Here is a 19491-nt window from a genome sequence, read left to right as displayed (position 1 = left end):
AGCAATTTGCAGATTTATTTGGAATAACAAAAACCTCAAGGTAGTCAAAACAATTCCCAACAATAAAAGAACTTCTGGGAAAATTATCATCCCTAACCTCAAGCTGTACTACAAAGCAATAGTGATAACAACTGCATGTCATTGGAACAGTGACAGGTCGATCAGTGGTATAGAATTGAAGAACCAGAAATAAACCCTATACCTATGGAAACTTGATCTCTGACACAGAAGCCAAAAATACAGTGGAAAAAAAAAAAGACAACATTTTCAGTAAATGGTACTGGTTTAACTGATGGTGTATAAAGAATAGGAGAATTTGATAGTCTGCTATAATTTGAGTATGGACAACCACAATTTAGTAGACATAGATTATGGTTATTTATTTCTTGAAGCAAATGAAAAGTTTTTGGTATTTTCATAATCAAACGAATACAGACTTTATCTTTTGCAGTCATCAAATTATGGCTTCTTTAACACTTATGACAGAAGAGGATACTTTAGAATTTTTAGTTTATACAATAATTAAATTCATGTTTTCAAACTTTTTTTCAGAATATGTTAGATGCTCATTATATGAATAATCTTCTTACAGTATTTGTTTTTTTAGTCTTAACATTTCACGAAGTTTGAACATAAAATTTGACTTGAGCCCCATTGTTTCTTATTTTCATGCCCATACATGGAAGATTCCTATAACTATACAATTTTTTAGTCATGAATAAGGAAGACACAGTGGTAATTTGTGCTATACATAAGGAAGAATTAAGTCTTTTGGGAAGTTTTTACAATTTTAATATTAACATCTATGAAAGGTAGGCATTAGCTTATTAATTTAGCATTCTAGTCTTCAAGTCTACAAAATTTCTTTCGGTTTTCTTCTGCTGCATTCCATGACCTTCTGTATTAAACTTTGAGAGGCTTAGTATAAGAAAATCAATAAACAACTTGTTATTAATAGTTCAACTTGTTATTAATAGTTAACTCATAAAACTTGAGGCTATACCTTAGGTTAAACCTCACTTGTATACTTATTTTTATTTTTTAGTTTTTCTCTGTATTTGAAATTATTCTAGAAATTTCAATATAATTACTTAAAGATAGTATATAATAAATGTGATATTTATTTATTTATTTTATTTTATTTGGTATTTTCTTCATTTACATTTCCAATGCTATCCCAAAAGTCCCCCATACCCACCCCCCCAACTCCCTCACCCAACCATTCCCACTTCTTGGCCCTGGTGTTCCCCTGTACTGAGGCATATAAAGTTTGCAAGTCCAATGGGCCTCTCTTCCCAATGATGGCTGACTAGGCCATCTTCTGCTACATATGCAGCTGGACACAGGAGCTCCGGGGTACTGGTTAGTTCATATTGTTGTTCCACCTATAGGGTTGCAGATTCCTTTAGCTCCTTGGGTACTTTCTCTAGAAGATATTTATTTTAAAACTGATTTTCTTAATGACTTTTTGCTTCAGGGCTAAAACTTTTACATTTGAGAACAGCCGCATATGTGATTACTTTTGAAGTAATTAGAAAGTATAAATGGATACACTGACAAGTATTATATTCAAATTGTTAAATCTGTAGTGATCTCTGTTAATCAGTTTTCATTTTTCTTTTATTGAAAAGAATTTGGAGAAAATCAAGTTGAATCATATAAAACAATACAGATCTTTACAGTGACTTGAATGATATTGTTAACTAGGTCAAGATTCCCTTCCTCCCTCCCTCAACATTCAATAGTCGCCAAAAAGTACACTTACATTATAAATGCACTATTGTGTTATTGGAGTCTTAAATATATTGCTGTATGTGTTGAAATATTTCCACTTTTGATCACGTTTCTATTGTTTCTTCAGAGTATGTAAGGAAAACTTTATATGGAATATGTTTATTCCTTTAAATTTTAATAAAACTGATCGATTTGCTATTACTTATAAATCAAATTTTAATTTTTAGGTTAGTGAAGTATTTTTAAAATGGACTTGGGTGCTGCTTAGTTGTTGTTTTGCTACCTATTCAACTTCTTTCATTTAGGAAAAAAAAAAAAATCAGAGCACTAGAAGCATCTCCAGACCCAATCCCTTTTGTTTTGACCTTTTCGACTACCAAAATAGATCACTGAGGACTATGCTAACGTGTAATTACAATTTACACATGAAAAGCGAGTACTTTATTTCTAATTTTTCTTTCTCATTGTAAGATATATGAAAATAACTTTGAGAAAGCACAGATCATGATTGTTTATTGCAATAATGTATGGGATGTATGTGTGTGTTTTCATGTTAATCTTTCCATAGACTTGGATACATCAAATGTATAGAGTTTCAGAATACTGTCTGAAAGATAATCTTATTCTATGTAACTTTTGAAAGATCTGTTATTTTTCTTTAGTGTGTTACCATTAAATTGTTTTACTTCTCAGTAAAACACCTTGTGATGGAAAGGGAATGTGCGGTAACACATCAATGACACTGAAAAATAGCAAATGTTTTTCTTTAATTAATTTGTATAATTATAGTACTTTCAATTTGTCACACTTGTAGTTGCATTTTTGTTTGTTTTTGACCTACTATGCATCTCTTAGCATGTCATGTGTCATATCAAATTACCTCAAATTAAATTGAAGTAGGTTTTATGCAATTTCAATTTGCTTGTTTTTTAAGCATTTACCCAAACATAAATACTGTAAAATATATACTAAAGCACAGAAGTCATCAACAAATACATTTTCCTATGGATTTTAAAATTTTATAAAGAATAAATTGAATAATCATACATACATATTGATACAAAGTTAATATTTTAGTAGTATAAACTCTTCAGTTTAGTTTTACTTCCTATTCTTGAACATAATAATTATTTTAATGAAAATTAATTAAATATTTATCCCTATGTTTATCTAGAATTATGATTACTATAATGTACATGAATTTCCCTCATTTACTCATGAGAAATAATATGTATATTTGGTTGTGAATTTATAGGAAATTATTTTTAAAATAATAATAAGAATAATTTCACTGAAATAAATTGTTAGGCTAGTGTCTACTGACCTGGCAGTCATCTTAATTTTTATCACCAGAATTTGGAGACAAGAGTACTCTAGGTAAAATGTACTGTTTTCTTGCATTCTGTGTTTTCAGTAGGATAGTATATAAATGCTGGTGGCATTTTATTGGTGTACTATATTTTCTTTTACACTCAATAAAGCTAGACATATGCTGATTTCTTGCATAACACTGAGCTCCTAATAGATAGGTAATTAGCTAAAGGCACATAGGCACTATCTAAAGGAGCAATTACTACTTGCTGAAAGTGCAACATATTACATAGACTTGCTTAAATAATATTCTCACAAATTACAGAAGACAATCTTAAATAAGTTCAATCTTGCTTAAGTTAACACTCGCTGCAAAATGGGGTCAAGAATAGAATACAATGGAATTTAATATAATTTGCTATGTAACTTCTATAGTATATTTTGAAGAAGAGTAAAAACATATTGTTTAACTTTCTGCAAATCTCTTTTTAGCTTTCATTCCTGGACTAAAGAAAGGTATAGTAGAAATAAACACAAAGCTTCACTAAAATGCATGTTTCACTTCAGAAAAAATTATTCATCTTTGTTTGGGGAACTTTTTTCACCTCTCATAAAGAATTCCAAATTTTAACTGCTTGCTTCAGTTTTTTAAAAAATGAACTGATATCTAAGAGAATATTCCTTAAATTGGTTATCCTCGCTACTTGAATGATTTTTTGCAATTTCTTTACATCAATTTTTAATGTAACAAAATTAATATAATCATGTAGTCATGTTTTTTACTTAAAGTACCTGCTTTCAAATTAAATATGGATTTGACTATATTATTCTTCTGACCAGGGGAATATCTTCAACATCTCTCTGAGGGAATACAAAAGATTAAATATTATCTACACTTCTTTCCTAATTTGAACTCTAAATTTTCCTATTCTATACATACTAAAGAAAATAGTCTCCCTTCCATTCTTGTAATGGTATGTAAGGTATACTTTTTACCAACAATTGTGGTACAGATTATTTGTGAGTCTCTACTAAGATAAGGCTAAGAAACAGCCAATATTTTTAAACATGAAATTTAAGCAACCAGTTAAAATATATTTAATCGTTTGTTCATAAAATTTTAAGATTTTATTGAATATTCTGGATGCCTCATTTATATTTATGCTTATTTTAAATTCATATTTCAAAATGTTCTTTTTATTTTTCTATTTTCCAAAAACTATGATTTTCCTTTGTTAGTTTTAAAACTACAACCAATAATTCATTGTTACTTCAAGCAATCTAAAATAATTATTAAAGTATAGTACTTTCTGAAGTCAGTAATAAATCCAGTATGTCGCACATAGATCTCTTTCCTCTTCAAGTTTGATATGAGAATTGGAATTATGATTATTTTTGCTACTTTGATTGTTTTCAAATCTCGGAACTTCTTGTGTTTTGTTTAAATACTTCTTTGGCCATTTTATATGGTCAATCTTCACATTCTAATTAATTTCATCAATCCTCAAAAGTTTGAAAATTTAATGATATCTTACTCCTAATGTCCTTCAATCTTGAACATTTATATGCATAATAAAATTAATGTGAAAATATTGCATATAGTTTAACTCTCCAGTTCTTTTGGTTTTGTAGCTATTTCTCTGCAAATTCATGAGCTGTAGATATGGGATAGACATCAGAACATCTTTGTGTTTATGATTCAAGTCAAATACTTTTTCTTCATTTCAAATTTGTTGATTTCATTGTAATAACTTCCACTGAATAATATATCATTTGTTTTTCAATTTATTTAGGTTATGAGCAACCTCATGTGCAAATATGCTTGTTCTGTTCCTTAATTCCTATTCTACAATAAGGCATTTTCCAACATATGAAAAAAAAAAAAACATGTGATAAATGTGTTACTGTGTCTGATTTATTTTACTTAGCAATGTGTCTTGATAAACTCTTCATAGAGGTGCTGTGGAATAAAAAAAATTGAATATGAGTCAGGACCACATTGATTCTCATAAAACTATTACAGCTGCCTAGGTGAATATACTCAGTAAAGTCAATTAAGTATTCAAAGATTTGAAGTTTGTTTCCTTTCTTTTTCTTTTGTTTCTTCTGTTCTCTTTCATTTTCCTTCCACACTTCTCCCATCTTTCAAAGATCCAGATAACTATTAATAGAATATATATCTTAGTATGAACTTTAACTTCTGAGTATACCGAGATTACAGATATAAAATCTTGTTTATATAGCACATACTAGACAAGCACTTGCCCAACTGAGCTCATTCTCTAGACTCATTTTAAAGATTGCAGAAACCATGTGTTCCTGGCATATAATAATATAAATAAAACCATAAAACTTGGCACTACTTAGTATTCATATATGTAATTAAAATGTATGCTGTCTTCAGCAAACATTTGACATTCATGCCACACTTTCATATGCAGGTTCTATTATTATTTCAATTTTTAAATTTTTATTTATTTATATTCCAGGCATCGCTACAGCTCCAAGTACCACCTCCCACAGTTTCTCATCCCATTCCCTATCCCCCTTGACTCTGAGAGGATGCCCCACCCCCACTCTCTAGCATTCCCCTTCCCTGGGGCCTCAAGTTTCTACAGGATTAGGTTTCTGACTTGAAATGCTAATTATGTCAAGGATTCTTATTTAGGAAAAAGAATATGGAAAAGGCATAAATTATATCTATTATTTAATTACACATATAATACATGAGTTTTCTCTCATGCAGCTGAATTGCCTTACCTATAGGCATCTGACTTCTTAGTTAAGTCTGTATAAACACAAAATGTAATTTACCTGTATGAAGGATAGCCATGAAGTTTTTCCTATGTTAGTTTTTTAGACAGACAGTGTCCTTTAAAGAGTATCACCTTTTTCATATGAAGGCATTAATTAAAATATATACTCACAAGTATTGTCTTAGTAAGGGTTTCTATTCCTGCACAAATATCATGACCAAGAAATAAGTTGGGGAGGAAAGGGTTTATTCAGCTTACACTTCCACATTGCTTTTCATCACCAAGGATGTCAGGACTGGAAATGAAGCAGGTCAGGAAGCAGGAGCTGATGCAGAGGCCATGGAGGGATGTTACTTACTGGCTTGCTTCCCTTGGCTTGCTCAGCCTGCTCTCTTATAGAACCAGGACTATCAGCCCAGAGATGTCACCACCCACAAAGGGCCCTTTCCCCCTTGATCATTAATCGAGAAAATGCCTTACAGTTGAATCTCATTGAGGCATTTCCTCAACTTAAGCTCCTTTATCTGTGATAACTCCAGCTGTGTCAAGTTGACACACAAAACCAGCCAGTACAATTGACCCCTTGTCAACTTGACACACAAACACATAACTATTCAGCCTCAACCCTTACATTCTTATTCATCCCTGAGGTCTACATAACTTTAAATGTCCCACAGTCTTTACACATTCTTAAAATTTCAATCTCTTTAAAATATCCATCTCTTTAAAATCCAAAGTCTTTTTACAATAAAAAGTCTCTTAACTGTGGGCTCCACTAAAATAGTTTCTTCCTCCAAGAGGAAAAATATCAGGGCACTGTCACAATCAAAAGCAAAAGTCAATCTCCAGCCATCCAATGTCTGGGATCCAACTCACAATCTTCTGGGCTCCTCCAAGGGCTTGGGTCACTTCTGCAGCCATGCCCTTTGTAGCACACAGGTCGTCCTCTAGGCTCCTGATGCCTGTACTCCACTGCTGCTGCTCTTGGTGGTCATCTCATGGTACTGGCGTCTCCAAAACACTGCATGACCCCTTCAGTCCTGGGCTGTCAATTGCAACTGAGTCTGCACCTTCACCAATTGCCTTCCATGGCCTCTCACCGTATCGAGTCTCAGCTGCTCTGTGTGACCCCTTCATGCCTTCAAAACCAGTACCACCTGGGTGACCCTTACACATTACCAAGTCCGGCTGCAGCAGGAATACAACCTTGGCTATCTCTGGAACACAGCCTCTTTGTGCTTTCAGAAAACACTTTCCAGATGCTGTCACCTCGATGATGCTGGTCTCTTCTTAATCACCTCTAATTTCTTAGCTCTAGCTAACCAGCATCAATAGTCTCAGTAATGCAAAGGTTTTGCTTTAGTAGTTCTGGTATCTTGTTAATCACAGCTGATTCTTCAGCCCTAGCTATCCAGAACTACAGAATAATCAAACTCCAAAATAGCAATGGCCCTGAAAAGAGTCTTTAATTTTCCCTCTGAAATTTCACAAGCCAGGCCTCCATCTTCTTCACTGTTCTCAACATTATCTTCCAAGCTCCTACACGACATCTGTCAGAGCTCTTCACACCAAATGGATCTTCTAGCCCAAAGTTCCAAAGTCCTTCCATAGTCCTCCCCAAAACATGGTCAGGTTGTCACAGAATACCCGACTATTCTGGTACCAATTTGTCTTAGTCAGGGTTTCTATTCCTGCACATACATCATGACCAAGAAACAAGTTGGGGAGGAAAGGGTTTATTCAGCTTACACTTCCACATTGCTGTTCATCTCCAAGGATGTCAGGACTGGAAATTAAGCAGGTCAGAAAGCAGGAGCTGATGCAGAGGCCATGGAGGGATGTTACTTACTGGCTTGCTTCCCCTGGCTTGCTCAGCCTGCTCTCTTATAGAACCAGGACTACCAGTCCAGAGATGTCACCACCCACAAAAGGCCCTTTCTCCCTTGATCACTAATTGAGAAAATGCCTTACAGTTGGATCTCATGGAGGCATTTCCTCAAGTTAAGCTCCTTTATCTGTGATAACTCCAGCTGTGTCAAGTTGACACACAAAACCAGCCAGTACAGGTATTAGTTTACAAATTTATAGCATGGACCATACAACTAATATCTTCTTAGTAATATTATATCTTCCTTTATTATCATGTTACATGACCAAATCAACTGAGGTTCTGTTAGTTTTGTTTTAGGTTACTAATAGTTAGACATGAAACATTATAGAAAAGTATTTTCGAGAAAGTTGTCTTATAAATCATTAGGACCTGAGTTTTTAATAATTAAAATAGTTTCCTTCAAATAATATATGACAAAATAAATTTTCGATATTCACTAGAAATGGTACATTAACAGAGAAATAGACAAAATGTGTCTCCTAATATAATTGTGTTGCTTGTTAATAGTTTTTATAACAAAGGAAAATGAAAGCAATTTTGAAACTATTTACCATTCAAAAATAAACTAGAGAAGAAAACTAATTTCATTTTGGAGACAGTACACTTATTATATTCTAAAAATGGCTGTAATGCTTTACTCTTTTCATTCTGATAAAACTTTTGGTGAAGCATTGAGTCAGAATCTAACCTATGAAAACAAAATTCTCTATTCAAACTTTGTACTTTGAATTTGTGTTAGACTTAAAATATGAATGTAAATGAAAAAAGCATTATTAATTGACATTTTCTTACTAGAAAAATTTAAATGAGCCATAAAATTTTGAAATTTCCAAATATGGCTACAAAATTTTAAATATTATTATAAGCCATTATTTTATGCTACAGAAATTATTAATGATCAAAGAACTTTGCTTTCTGTAAATTGTTTTTTTTTATATTTTTTATTACGTATTTTCCTCAATTACATTTCCAATGCTATCCCAAAAGTCCCCCATACCTCCACCCACTTCCCTACCCACCCATTCCCATTCTTTTGGCCCTGGCATTCCCCTGTATTGGGGCATATAAAGTTTGCAAGTCCAATGGGCCTCTCTTTCCAGTGATGGCCGACTAGGCCATCTTTCGATACATATGCAGCTAGAGACAAGAGCTCCGGGGTACTGGTTAGTTCATCATGTTGTTCCCCCTATAGGGTTGGTTGCAGATCCCTTTAACATCTTGGGTACTTTCTCTAGCTTCTCCATTGGGAGCCTATGGGCACAAAATTTCAAATTTTAGATTATACATTTTTCCATATTTTCTGCAACACAGTCATATGGAAATACAAAAGTAATTTTAAATTCCCAGTACTTGTATTATTAAAAATTAAATAGAAATAGTCAAAATTAATTTTAGTAACACAACAAAACATATCTCAGGTCTTAGCATTATAAAACATTACTAACTAAAATTTATAAATGTTTTACTTCTTTTCAATAATATATATTGCAAACAATATCTGGTTTATGAATAGAAAACTCAATTCAAACCAGTCATGTTTTAAGTGTTAGACTAGCTACTTGTGGCTAATAGTGATTAATTTTGCGATCTTTGAGATTGGTCACTATACACAGTGTTTTGATGTTATTCCAAGATTAATAAATGAACAAGCAAAAAAAATCAACATTAGAACTCTTGAATGTGTACTTGTTCTTTACTGAAAATTACCTTCCTAGTTTGTCATAATTCAATTAAATGAAATATTTGGGATCTCTCTCTCTCTCTCTCTCTCTCTCTCTCTCTCTCTCTCTCTCTCTCTCTCCCTCTCTCTCTCTCTCTCTCTCTCTCTCTCTCTCTTTCAAAACCAATAATGATTAAAGAGATATCTCACCAAGCCAAAAAAATAAATAAACTTTGCTATCAAGGCTGAGTTGCTGAGTTAAATTCTTGGGACCTATATTACAGAAACAGAGAAACTGACTACTGCAAGATGTCCTCTGACCTCCATACTTGCAACGTGGACTCCTATTCTATTTGTACTCTGTATCACTGGAGTTTTTGTTTGTTTTTTTTTGTTTTGTTTTGTTTGTTTGTTTGTTTAGTTGGTTTCATTTTGAAATGTTTTTATTATTTATTTTCTTTATTTACATTTCCTGGTTTCCCCTCTGACAACCCTGTATGCTATCACCCCTCCCTCTGCTTCTAAGAGGGTGCTCCCCTACCCACCTACACAATCCCACATCCCTGCCCTGGCATTCCCCAACACTGGGGCATAGAGTCTTCACAGGACCAAGGTCCTTTCCTCCTACTGATGTCCCACAAGGCCATCCTCTGCTACATATGTAGTTGGAGCCATGGATACCTCCATGTATACTCGTGGGCTGGTGGTTTAGTCCCAAAGAGTTCTGGGAGATCAGGTTGGTTGATATTGTTGCTCCTCCTATGGGGTTGCAAACCCCTTCATCTCCTTTCTCTAACTCCTCCAGTGGGGACCCTGTACTCAGTCCTATGACAGGAACCTGATATAACTTTTTCCTGAGAGGCTCTTCCAGGGCCTGACAAATACAGCGGCAGATGTATCACTGTTAAAGTGGATTCAGAAGATCAAAACATTTCTTTTCTTTAGGTGATATAAGACAAATTTCAAATATTATTGATATAATTAACCATCACATGGATCTTGTATTAAGAATGTGCTTTTCTAAGAACAGTAAAAAAATTAATCTGTTAAAAAGATTCCCAAAATTTATGCAGTGCATAAATATATATTAATGGTATTTGTGTCAGTAGGCACATTTTTTGGAACTATTAAAAAGAATATAATAAAATGCTGTGTGTCTAGTACAACTTAAAGGTTTTTTTAACATTTGAAAAACACTTATTAATATTACAAAATTCACTAATTTAGAAGCAAGAAATATACAACTAACAGTAAGGAAATAAAATGCTCATTTAAAAGAACAATATTCAAGTAAAATAAAATGCTTTATTTGCAAAACCAAATCTAATTATATCACTGTTGAGATAAATATGCAGATTATTTGATATTGAGATATAAGTGATATAATGGAAATATATTTACTGGTTTGTTTTTCACTTAGAGAAAGCAGCTGTTGAATACTTTGCCTGGCTTTAATGTACAACTCATTAAAACTGTTATATTTTCTAATCAGTCAGTTTATAATCAAACAGAATGAAAGAAAGAATATGGACCTTGAGAATGTTCATAATTTCCAATTATGAGCTTGTTTTGATTCATGACAAAAATTAAGATACTGCTGGAAGAGATGGCTTAGCCAACAAATATACTTAACTACCAAATCTGATGATCTGAATCTATTCTTAGGAACTTTATTTTTCAAAGTGAAAACTGACTCCTACAAAGTATCTTCTGCAGTGCATAGTTGCAATAAGGGCACGTTAGCATTCACATATATGTACATACCCAAGTTAGAATCCATACAAAATAAAAGAATTTATTTAATAAAATTTTAAAATCCAGATACTCTGACATTCTATAATATATTATGTTATTTTTGTAGACCAATGAATAGGTTTTTGTTTATGGTTTTGTTGGGTATTTTCTTTATTTATATTTCAAATGTTATCTGAATTCCCAGTTTCCCTGTCCCCAAAAAACATCCTATCCCACCTCTCTCCCTGTTTCTATGAAGGTGTTCCCCCACCTACCCACCCACTCCTGCCTTCCTGCCCTTCTATTTCCCAAGGGCCTCTCCTCCTATTGATACCAGATAAGGCCATCCTTTGCCACATATGCAGCTTAAGCCATGGGTCCCTTCATGTGTACTCTTTGATTGGTGGATTAGACCCTGGGAGCTCTGGGAGGTCTGCTTGGTTGATATTCTTGTTCTTCATATAACATTGCAAACCCCTTCACCTCCTTTTGTCCATTGAGGACCCCATGCTCAGGTCAATGGTTGGCTGTGAGCATCTGCCTCTGTATTTGTAAGACTCTGGCAGAACCTCTCAGGAGACAGCTATATCAGACTCCTGTGAGCGTGCACTTCTTGGAATCCATGATAGTGTCTACCTTGTTGACTGCATACGGGACGCATCTCCTAGGTGGGTCAGTTTCTAGATTCCCTCTCCTTCAGTCTCTGCTCCACACTTTGTATCCATATTTGCTCCCATATTTTGTTCCCCCTTCTTAAAAGGACCAAAGTACCTACACTTTGTTTTTTTTCCTTCTTCTTGAGTAGTTTTTGAATTGTAACCTTGTATATTCTGAGCATTTGGGCTAATATCCACTTATCAGTGAGTGCATACTATGTGTATTACATTATTTTTAATTGACAATATTTTCCATACTCTTTATTCTGTTCACAGTTTCCTTTTTCTTGTCTCCTCACATGTCATCCCAACCTCCTCACACAGTTAAGTCCAAATCTCCTTTATGACTGTCTTTAGAAAATAAACAGGTTATCTATGGAACCGGAATGAAATAGAACAAGAAAACAAACAAACAAACATATTAATAAACTTATTTAATATTTATTTATCATCTTTTTTCTGTCATGTACTTTAGTATACATTTTTCCTCATTCCTTGTTCTCAAAACATATTGTTGTTTTCAAAATATATTCAAATAGATCATAAATACTAAGAAACAATAAAATATTGTCAGCTATATGATAAACAAACTCAAAAATCATTACTTAAGATATTTAATAAGGTTACTTAAGCTTGTAATCAAGTTCTGTAATATTTCAATGCCTTTTCTATTTAAATAGTCTCATTATTCAAGGCCTACCTCATCATATGCCATGTTCCATCATAGTATACCCTTCCCAAAATAGGGAATAAATGCAGAATAGACTAGAAATTTTATGACATACAATGAAATTTTCTAATATCAACATTTATCTAATTTCACATAATTATATTCATTTTGAAATTAAGATATGCTTAAATTTTATGTGTTATCTCATAAAATAAGTACTATCTTTACACATAGTTAAAACAAATGTACTTCTCATATATGCTTGAACTCACATTTTATCATTTCTTATAGCTTCAGAAAAACATCCTGTGATATTTTTACTGTTACTAATTTGTGGTCTATTCTAAATTCATATGCCAACTATCTATAGCAATTGTGAGTCAGAGTTAGAAGAACATGGTTGAAGAATATACCACTATAAATCTATAGCACCAGTGGGTGTAAAGTTGAAATACTTTCTGAACTTAAATTAGCTTCACAGCTCTTTCAACATTTTGAGGGATGCTAAAAGGTTTTCTTTTAGAAACTTCAACAAAATTCTATGAAAGAAAAACAATGCAGGGAAAGTTCCTCATAAAATGTAAAAAAAAATAGATCTGTGTTATCACTAGACGTTATCCCTAAGAATGAAATTTTACTTAGGTGTCTTTTTTTATTTCTTTCCATGTTAATTTGTATATTTTATTTTATCTTTGTTATTTTACTTTTAAAAGATATTTAAAGTCAAGTGAATATAGTATAAAGTTATATCTCAAACATGTAAATATTACATAATTTTATGAGATTAATTATATTTATCTTACTAAAAATTTTGTCTTTGTGTATAATTATACTATTAAGAATTCCTTCTCCTTGCTTTTCTAATGTAAAGTACATTATAGTCCCCACATTGTGTATTTCTCACAAAGCTTTGTCTTTTATCTAACTATAATTTAGTGCTCATTGATGAAACTTTCCACATTTCAATTTCCCTTGACCCAGTGTAATCATTATTCTATTCAACTTGTAAGATTATATATAATCTTACAAGTAGAATATATATCTATATCTATATCTATATCTATATCTATATCTATATCTATATCTATATCTATATCTATATCTATATCTATATCTATATCTATATCTATATCTATATCTATATCTATATCTATATCTATATCTATATCTATATCTATATCTATCTATCTATATATATATATATATATATATATATATATATATATATATATAGAGAGAGAGAGAGAGAGAGAGAGAGAGAGAGTCAGGGTCCAGCCTCGACACAGGATCAGAATTTGCAACTGGAACAGGGATATTTGGAAAGCGCATAATAAATACACACAGACTGCTTTTTGGGGGTACAAGCTGACAGGCAATTTTTCAAGACTTAAAATTTCTTTCTTCTTTCTCATTCTCTGCTCTCTTTCTTGCTTATTCTCTCGCAGCTTGAGGCTGCACACACTCTGCATTCTCTTGTGCTCTCTGCTTTTCACCTATGTACTTTTCTTTTCTTGAACTCTCATGCTCACACACACCTCTGTGCATTCCCCTTTCACTCTTTCACACACACACTTCCCACACATCTCACACACACACTACATACACTCTTCCTTCACTCACTCACACACTCTCAATACATGCCTCACATTCTCTTCTTCACTCACTCTTCACATGCTCTTCTTATGCTCTATCTTTATGTCATTCTTCATTCACTCTCTTCATTCACCTCACATACTCCTCACTTTCTCTCTACATGCTCTCTACTTGCTCTCTTGCCTTTCTCTTGCCCCAGTCTTTTATTGATACTCCAAAAGCAGGAAAAGAAGACATTATACAATCATTGCCATATCAACTTCAAAAGAATAACCACGTCCCACAAAAAATCAAGAATTATAATTGTTCCCCAAAGTTTTCCAGCTTCCCTATTCCCAGGGATATAGCCAAAATAATAATTACAAACTTACTATTATTTAAACTTTAACTTATTATATGTTAGAGCTCAGAGCTCTGAAGACAGCTACTTGCATTTTCTTGTGAAGCTCTAATGATAAATGACATGGCACAGCTGACAGGCAATGGCCAGAATGAATCAAGTTAACCCTTAACTCAATAGTTTTGTTAGGTTTTGCACATTGTACACAATGACTTTCCTAAGAGTCCCAGTGTTTTGACTTAGTTTTACTAATATAAGATTTTACATATTCTATAGTTGCTTATCCAGGTACCACCCTCAAATGTTATGCAAAACTTATTTCATAACTTTAATAATTTTTTCCTTTCTTGGGGTCCCAATGTTGACTCTATTTCATTTTCTAATAATTTCTCCAAACTTTCTTTGCAAATCAAGCATTAATGTAGAACTACCATTGTGTAGTCACTGCATTGTTTCCAAGATGAGAACACACAGCATGAACCTGGGCCATTAGGACTGTGCTGTGCTGTGTCCCATGCCTCAATTTTTAATTGTTTAAGAGTCATTACACCAAGGAACATCTAGATGCACAGAATTCACCAGAGCAGAAGAAGAAAGAATAAAGTCAGATAGAATAGAATAATTATTCACACCAAGGTCAACTGAAAAGCAGTCATGCACAAATGAAATCTATACAACCATTGTCTAGGGCTAAGGTAGGAGAAATGAGAAAAACTTTTTTAACAAAGAGCTACTGTGGGCTACTGAGATGTCTCCATCCTGGCCTACTGCAGGCAGTTCCTTATTTCAGATGGCAAGTCCCCTGGAGGGATGTGTCTCCTACTTCTCAGGGTCCCAGACACCATTCTTTTATACAAGGAGCTGCTGTGGGCTTCTGAGATTTCTCCATCCTGGTCTACTGCAGGCAGTCCCTGTCATTGTATGCTGTCCCCAGCAATATATATTCTGCATGTATGTGAGATATGAGAGACCATGCATCTCTTGTTTTTTGAACCATAATGATGTCCATCTCCAACCATTGTTCTAGTTAAAGAATTTCATTTCTGTAGCTGAATAATATTCAATCATTTATGTGTAGCACATATTAATTTTCCATTTATAAATTGATATACATTTAGGTTGTTCTTATTTCTTGACTATTGTTGATATAACTGCAATAGCTTCTGGATGAAAGTCACTCTTTCACATACTGATTTCATTTCCTTTGGATTTATATTTAGGGCTACAAATTAACATCATAATTCTGTTAAAAATATTTTGAGAAATATCTGTATTGCTGTCTATAATGTATGTATTAATTTACATTCTTACAAACAGTGTACAAGGGCTCCCTTTTCTCCAATCCTCATCAGCAATGGATGAGGATCAGCAATATCTTTAGTATTTTAGAATTATTTTTATTGATTCTTTGAAACTTTTATAAGATGTATGATATATCTAACCTCCACTATCCTCCTTCATTTCCCAGAGTGCCCCACCACATATCTCTCCTAACTTCTTGTTCATTTTTTATTTTGTTTCTTTGTTTTATACTCAGTGAGCTCAATTAATGTTTTTCATGTGCACATGGATATGATATCATACAGTGAAGCACAGGTAACCTACTATTGAATACACTGCACAAATAAAATTGACTCTTCCTCCTCCAGCAACCATAAATTGCTAATGACTTCTCAGTTAGGAGTGGTATCTTGGAAGCCTATTTCCAATCCATGCTTGAAATTTTAACTGGCTCGTGCCAGTGCAGATCTTGTTCTAATAACCAAAGTAGCTGTGATTTTATCTGTTTATTAGCTAGGACATTTTTAGCAGACAATATTTCACCCTGGCCATCTTCCAGCTCTTAAACTCTTTCTACATTTTCTACAATGTTCATTGCACTTTGTGATTACAAAAGGTTGACATAGATGTCTCATCAAGAGCAAAACACTTCGATTTGCTTACTTGAAAACAAAAACATCTGGCTAGTGAAGCCAAAGACCATAGGATTTTACCTAGTATACTTTCTGTGAACAGGTTGCCAAGTTGCCCTCTAAATACTTATGTTCACATACATAGATTTGTGCTGCTCTATGCTTTGACCAGAGAAACGTCTTATTAACATTAGAAGGTAATGGAGAGACTCACAGCTGTTCAAACTATTGAGTCTTTTGTTAGCTATATATACCTAGGTAAGACAACATCTTGTGAATTTGATTTGCATCCCTCTGAATAAAAATAGCAACTGGTTCTCATATACCTACTTGTAATTTGTATATCTCTTTAAAATAAATGTCTATGTAGACCTATTGTGTATTTTTTTATTAAACTATTTTATTGTTTGGAAATTTCACACAATGCTTCTTGTCTTTTACTCAGGATTCATTTTCTTAATTCTACTAAACCAATCCCCAATTTCTCCTTCTCCCAACTTTGTACCTTCTCTTTTTTTTTTTAACTTAATAACCCATTAACACCAATTTGTGATGTCCACATATTTCTGGATATATGTAAAGCACTGACAGAAGACAACTTTATATGTCCTAAATCTTAAAAATATTCTAATAATTTAAAAGTCCGAGTTATTTTAAAACTCCAAAGTTTCATTTGTGTGGGTTCCTGTGGACTCACAAACAAGTCAAATATTTCTTATTGAAAAAGGGAAGAATTAGGGCAACGTTTCAATAGAAAACCAAAATGTAACAGTCTGAGAAGCTCAAATATGTGACTTGGGAGAATATTTGGTCTGCAAAGAATGTTGAACACATCACTTCTTCTGGGTTTCCCATTCATAGCATTATTCTAGGCATATTCAACCTCCACTATCTGCTACTATCTTTTGGGATTTCCAGTATGTTGGAGCATTCACAACAGCTGAGCCTGCTAGCACACCAATAGTCTCCTGGCATTTTTTTCCAGTAACTCTGACCTTTCCTTTACCTTCTTTCTTATGAATCCTTCAATCCTATGACTTCTAGGCTGACAAAACAAGTAACATAAAGATAATACCAAGGTGGGCTATAGGCTTGAGATATTGTCTTTTTTTTTAAGTTACTTGTATTTTAGTTTATTTATTTTTCTTTTTAAACAATTTTTATTAGGCTTTTCCTTCATTTACATTTCAAATGCTATTCCGGAAGTCCCCTATATCCTCCCCCCACTCTGCTCTCCAACCCACCCACTCACACTTTCTGGCCATGGCATTCCCCTGTACTGGGGCATATAAAGTTTGCAAGACCAAGGAGCCTCTCTTTCCAATGATGGCCGACTAGGCCATCTTCTGCTACATATGTAGCTAGAGACATGAGCTCTGGGAGTACTGATTAGTTCATATTGTTGTTCCTCCTATAGGGTTGCAGACCCCTTCAGCTCCTTGGGTACTTTCTCTAGCTCCTCCATTGGGGGCCCTATGATCCTTCCAATAGATGACTGTGAGCATCCACTTCTGTATTTGCCAGGCACTGGCATAGCCTCACAAGAGACAGCTATATCAGGGTCCTGTCAGCAAAATCTTGCAGGCATATGCAATAGTGTCTGTGTTTGATGGCTGATTATGGGATGGATCCCCGGGTGGGGCAGTCTCTGGATCGTCCATCCTTTTGTCTCAGCTCCAAACTTTGTCTCTGTAACTCCTTCCATGGGTATTTTGTTCCCTATTCTAAGGAAGAATGAATATCCACACTTTGGTCTTTCTTCTTCTTGATTTTCATGTGTATTGTCTTTAAACCTAACTAGATTGCTTCTTTCCACTCAGATTGAGGAAATGGTTCCCTGAAGCTTAATCATAGTATGTGGTTCTCTTGTTAATGAAGGTTTTTTTTTTTTTTTTTTTTTTTTTTTTTTTTAAGCTCTTAGTAATTAGCATTGAATGTGCCAGTAGAGCAAAGTTTTCTCTTCATTGATACTGGTTACATGTTAAGCACAAGAGTACTCACCTCTAGATGACCAAACAATCACAAATTCTTCATGCAAAATGTCACACGTATCAATAGACTATTTGGTTAGCTCTCAAACTTCTCATTAAAATGCTGCTAGCCATGTATCCACATTTGAAACCAGTCAAAAGTTTAAATAGGCAAGAAAGAAAACATATATGAAATATTGTGAAAAATAAAGCACAGATGAGTTTAGTAGCAAAGCCTGTGGATATGGCTGGCATGAGAATCACATCACTTCTTTCTCTGCTATTCTCTTCCATGTATCTCTCAAGAATGTTGAATCTCAGGAAAGTGGCATGCTTTACTTGGACACTCAGAGTTTTTCGAGAATTTAATCTGTTATAAATTATACAAGATGAATACATATGTATAGGCATTTAAGTAATCTTAGATTAAAAAAAAACGTTAATAGAAAAACCAAGTAGGATCATTTGTACAGGTACAAGCTCTCTTGGTGAAGTTCCTAAAACTTTTTATTTATTTACTTTTTTTAGTGGTGATGCAATGGGTTGATCACTACCACCTTGTATTATATCCATCCTATTTGGAAGGGTCTGAGCCAATCTAAGAAGGATTAATCATTAAAAAATGCATATATTATGGCTATCAGTTTACAAACACTAGCACCTATCTATTTTATCTCAGGAAATAGAGCAGGCCCACCTAATGTTCTTTTATTCCTCTGTTGAGGGAAGTGAATGTTTGTCAGTTCTTCCATGAGTTAATCTTGTGCCTAACAATAGTATGTTTCAATGTCTTATGGTATAATTCCCCTGGATTGTTCATTTACCTTAAAGCAGGTTTGGCTGTTTGGATCTGTCTTAACTTTCCATATAATTTCTTTCCTTTCTTCTTCTTCTTTTTTTTTTTTTTTGCCTTTTTTTATTAGATATTTTCTTTATTTACATTTCAAATGCTATCCCTAAAGTTCCCTATACCCTCCCCCTGCCCTGTTCCCCTACCCACCCACTCCCACTTCTTGGCTCTGGCATTCCCTCGTACTGGGACAAAACATATTTTTTCAGATTGAATAGAGAATATCATTTATATTTTACCTATTATGACTCTGAACATATGATTCTTCTTGGTGCATGAACAATAGTGATTGTTCCCATCCATGAATACAGGCTGTCTTTTCATTTCATGTTTTCCTAGGTCCCTTTTATTGCCTTTTGAAATATAACTTTTGCATAAATGTATTGTAATACATTTTAATATTATTTATTTAT

General features: G+C 33.6%; 1 protein-coding gene across 6 annotated transcripts in view; it reads left to right on the top strand.

The window, feature by feature from the left end:
* Pcdh11x (protocadherin 11 X-linked) overlaps nt 1-19491 on the top strand; it is a 610005-nt gene that overhangs the window by 508170 nt on the left and 82344 nt on the right. For 2 of the 6 annotated variants that reach the window (XM_085838040.1, XM_085838038.1), the window contains one exon: nt 3538-3561. The exons of the other annotated variants lie outside the window; for them this stretch is intronic. In XM_085838040.1, the coding sequence (XP_085694166.1) occupies nt 3538-3561 (24 nt within the window). The remainder of the gene's footprint in view (nt 1-3537; nt 3562-19491) is intronic. 6 annotated transcript variants of the gene reach the window in all.

The sequence above is a fragment of the Mus caroli genome, unplaced genomic scaffold (genome assembly GCF_978045245.1).
Source record: "Mus caroli unplaced genomic scaffold, Mus_caroli_1 scaffold_5, whole genome shotgun sequence".
NCBI lineage: Eukaryota > Metazoa > Chordata > Mammalia > Rodentia > Muridae > Mus > Mus caroli.
Note: the sequence above shows the minus strand (reverse complement) of the source record. Positions and strands in the feature narration are given on the sequence as shown.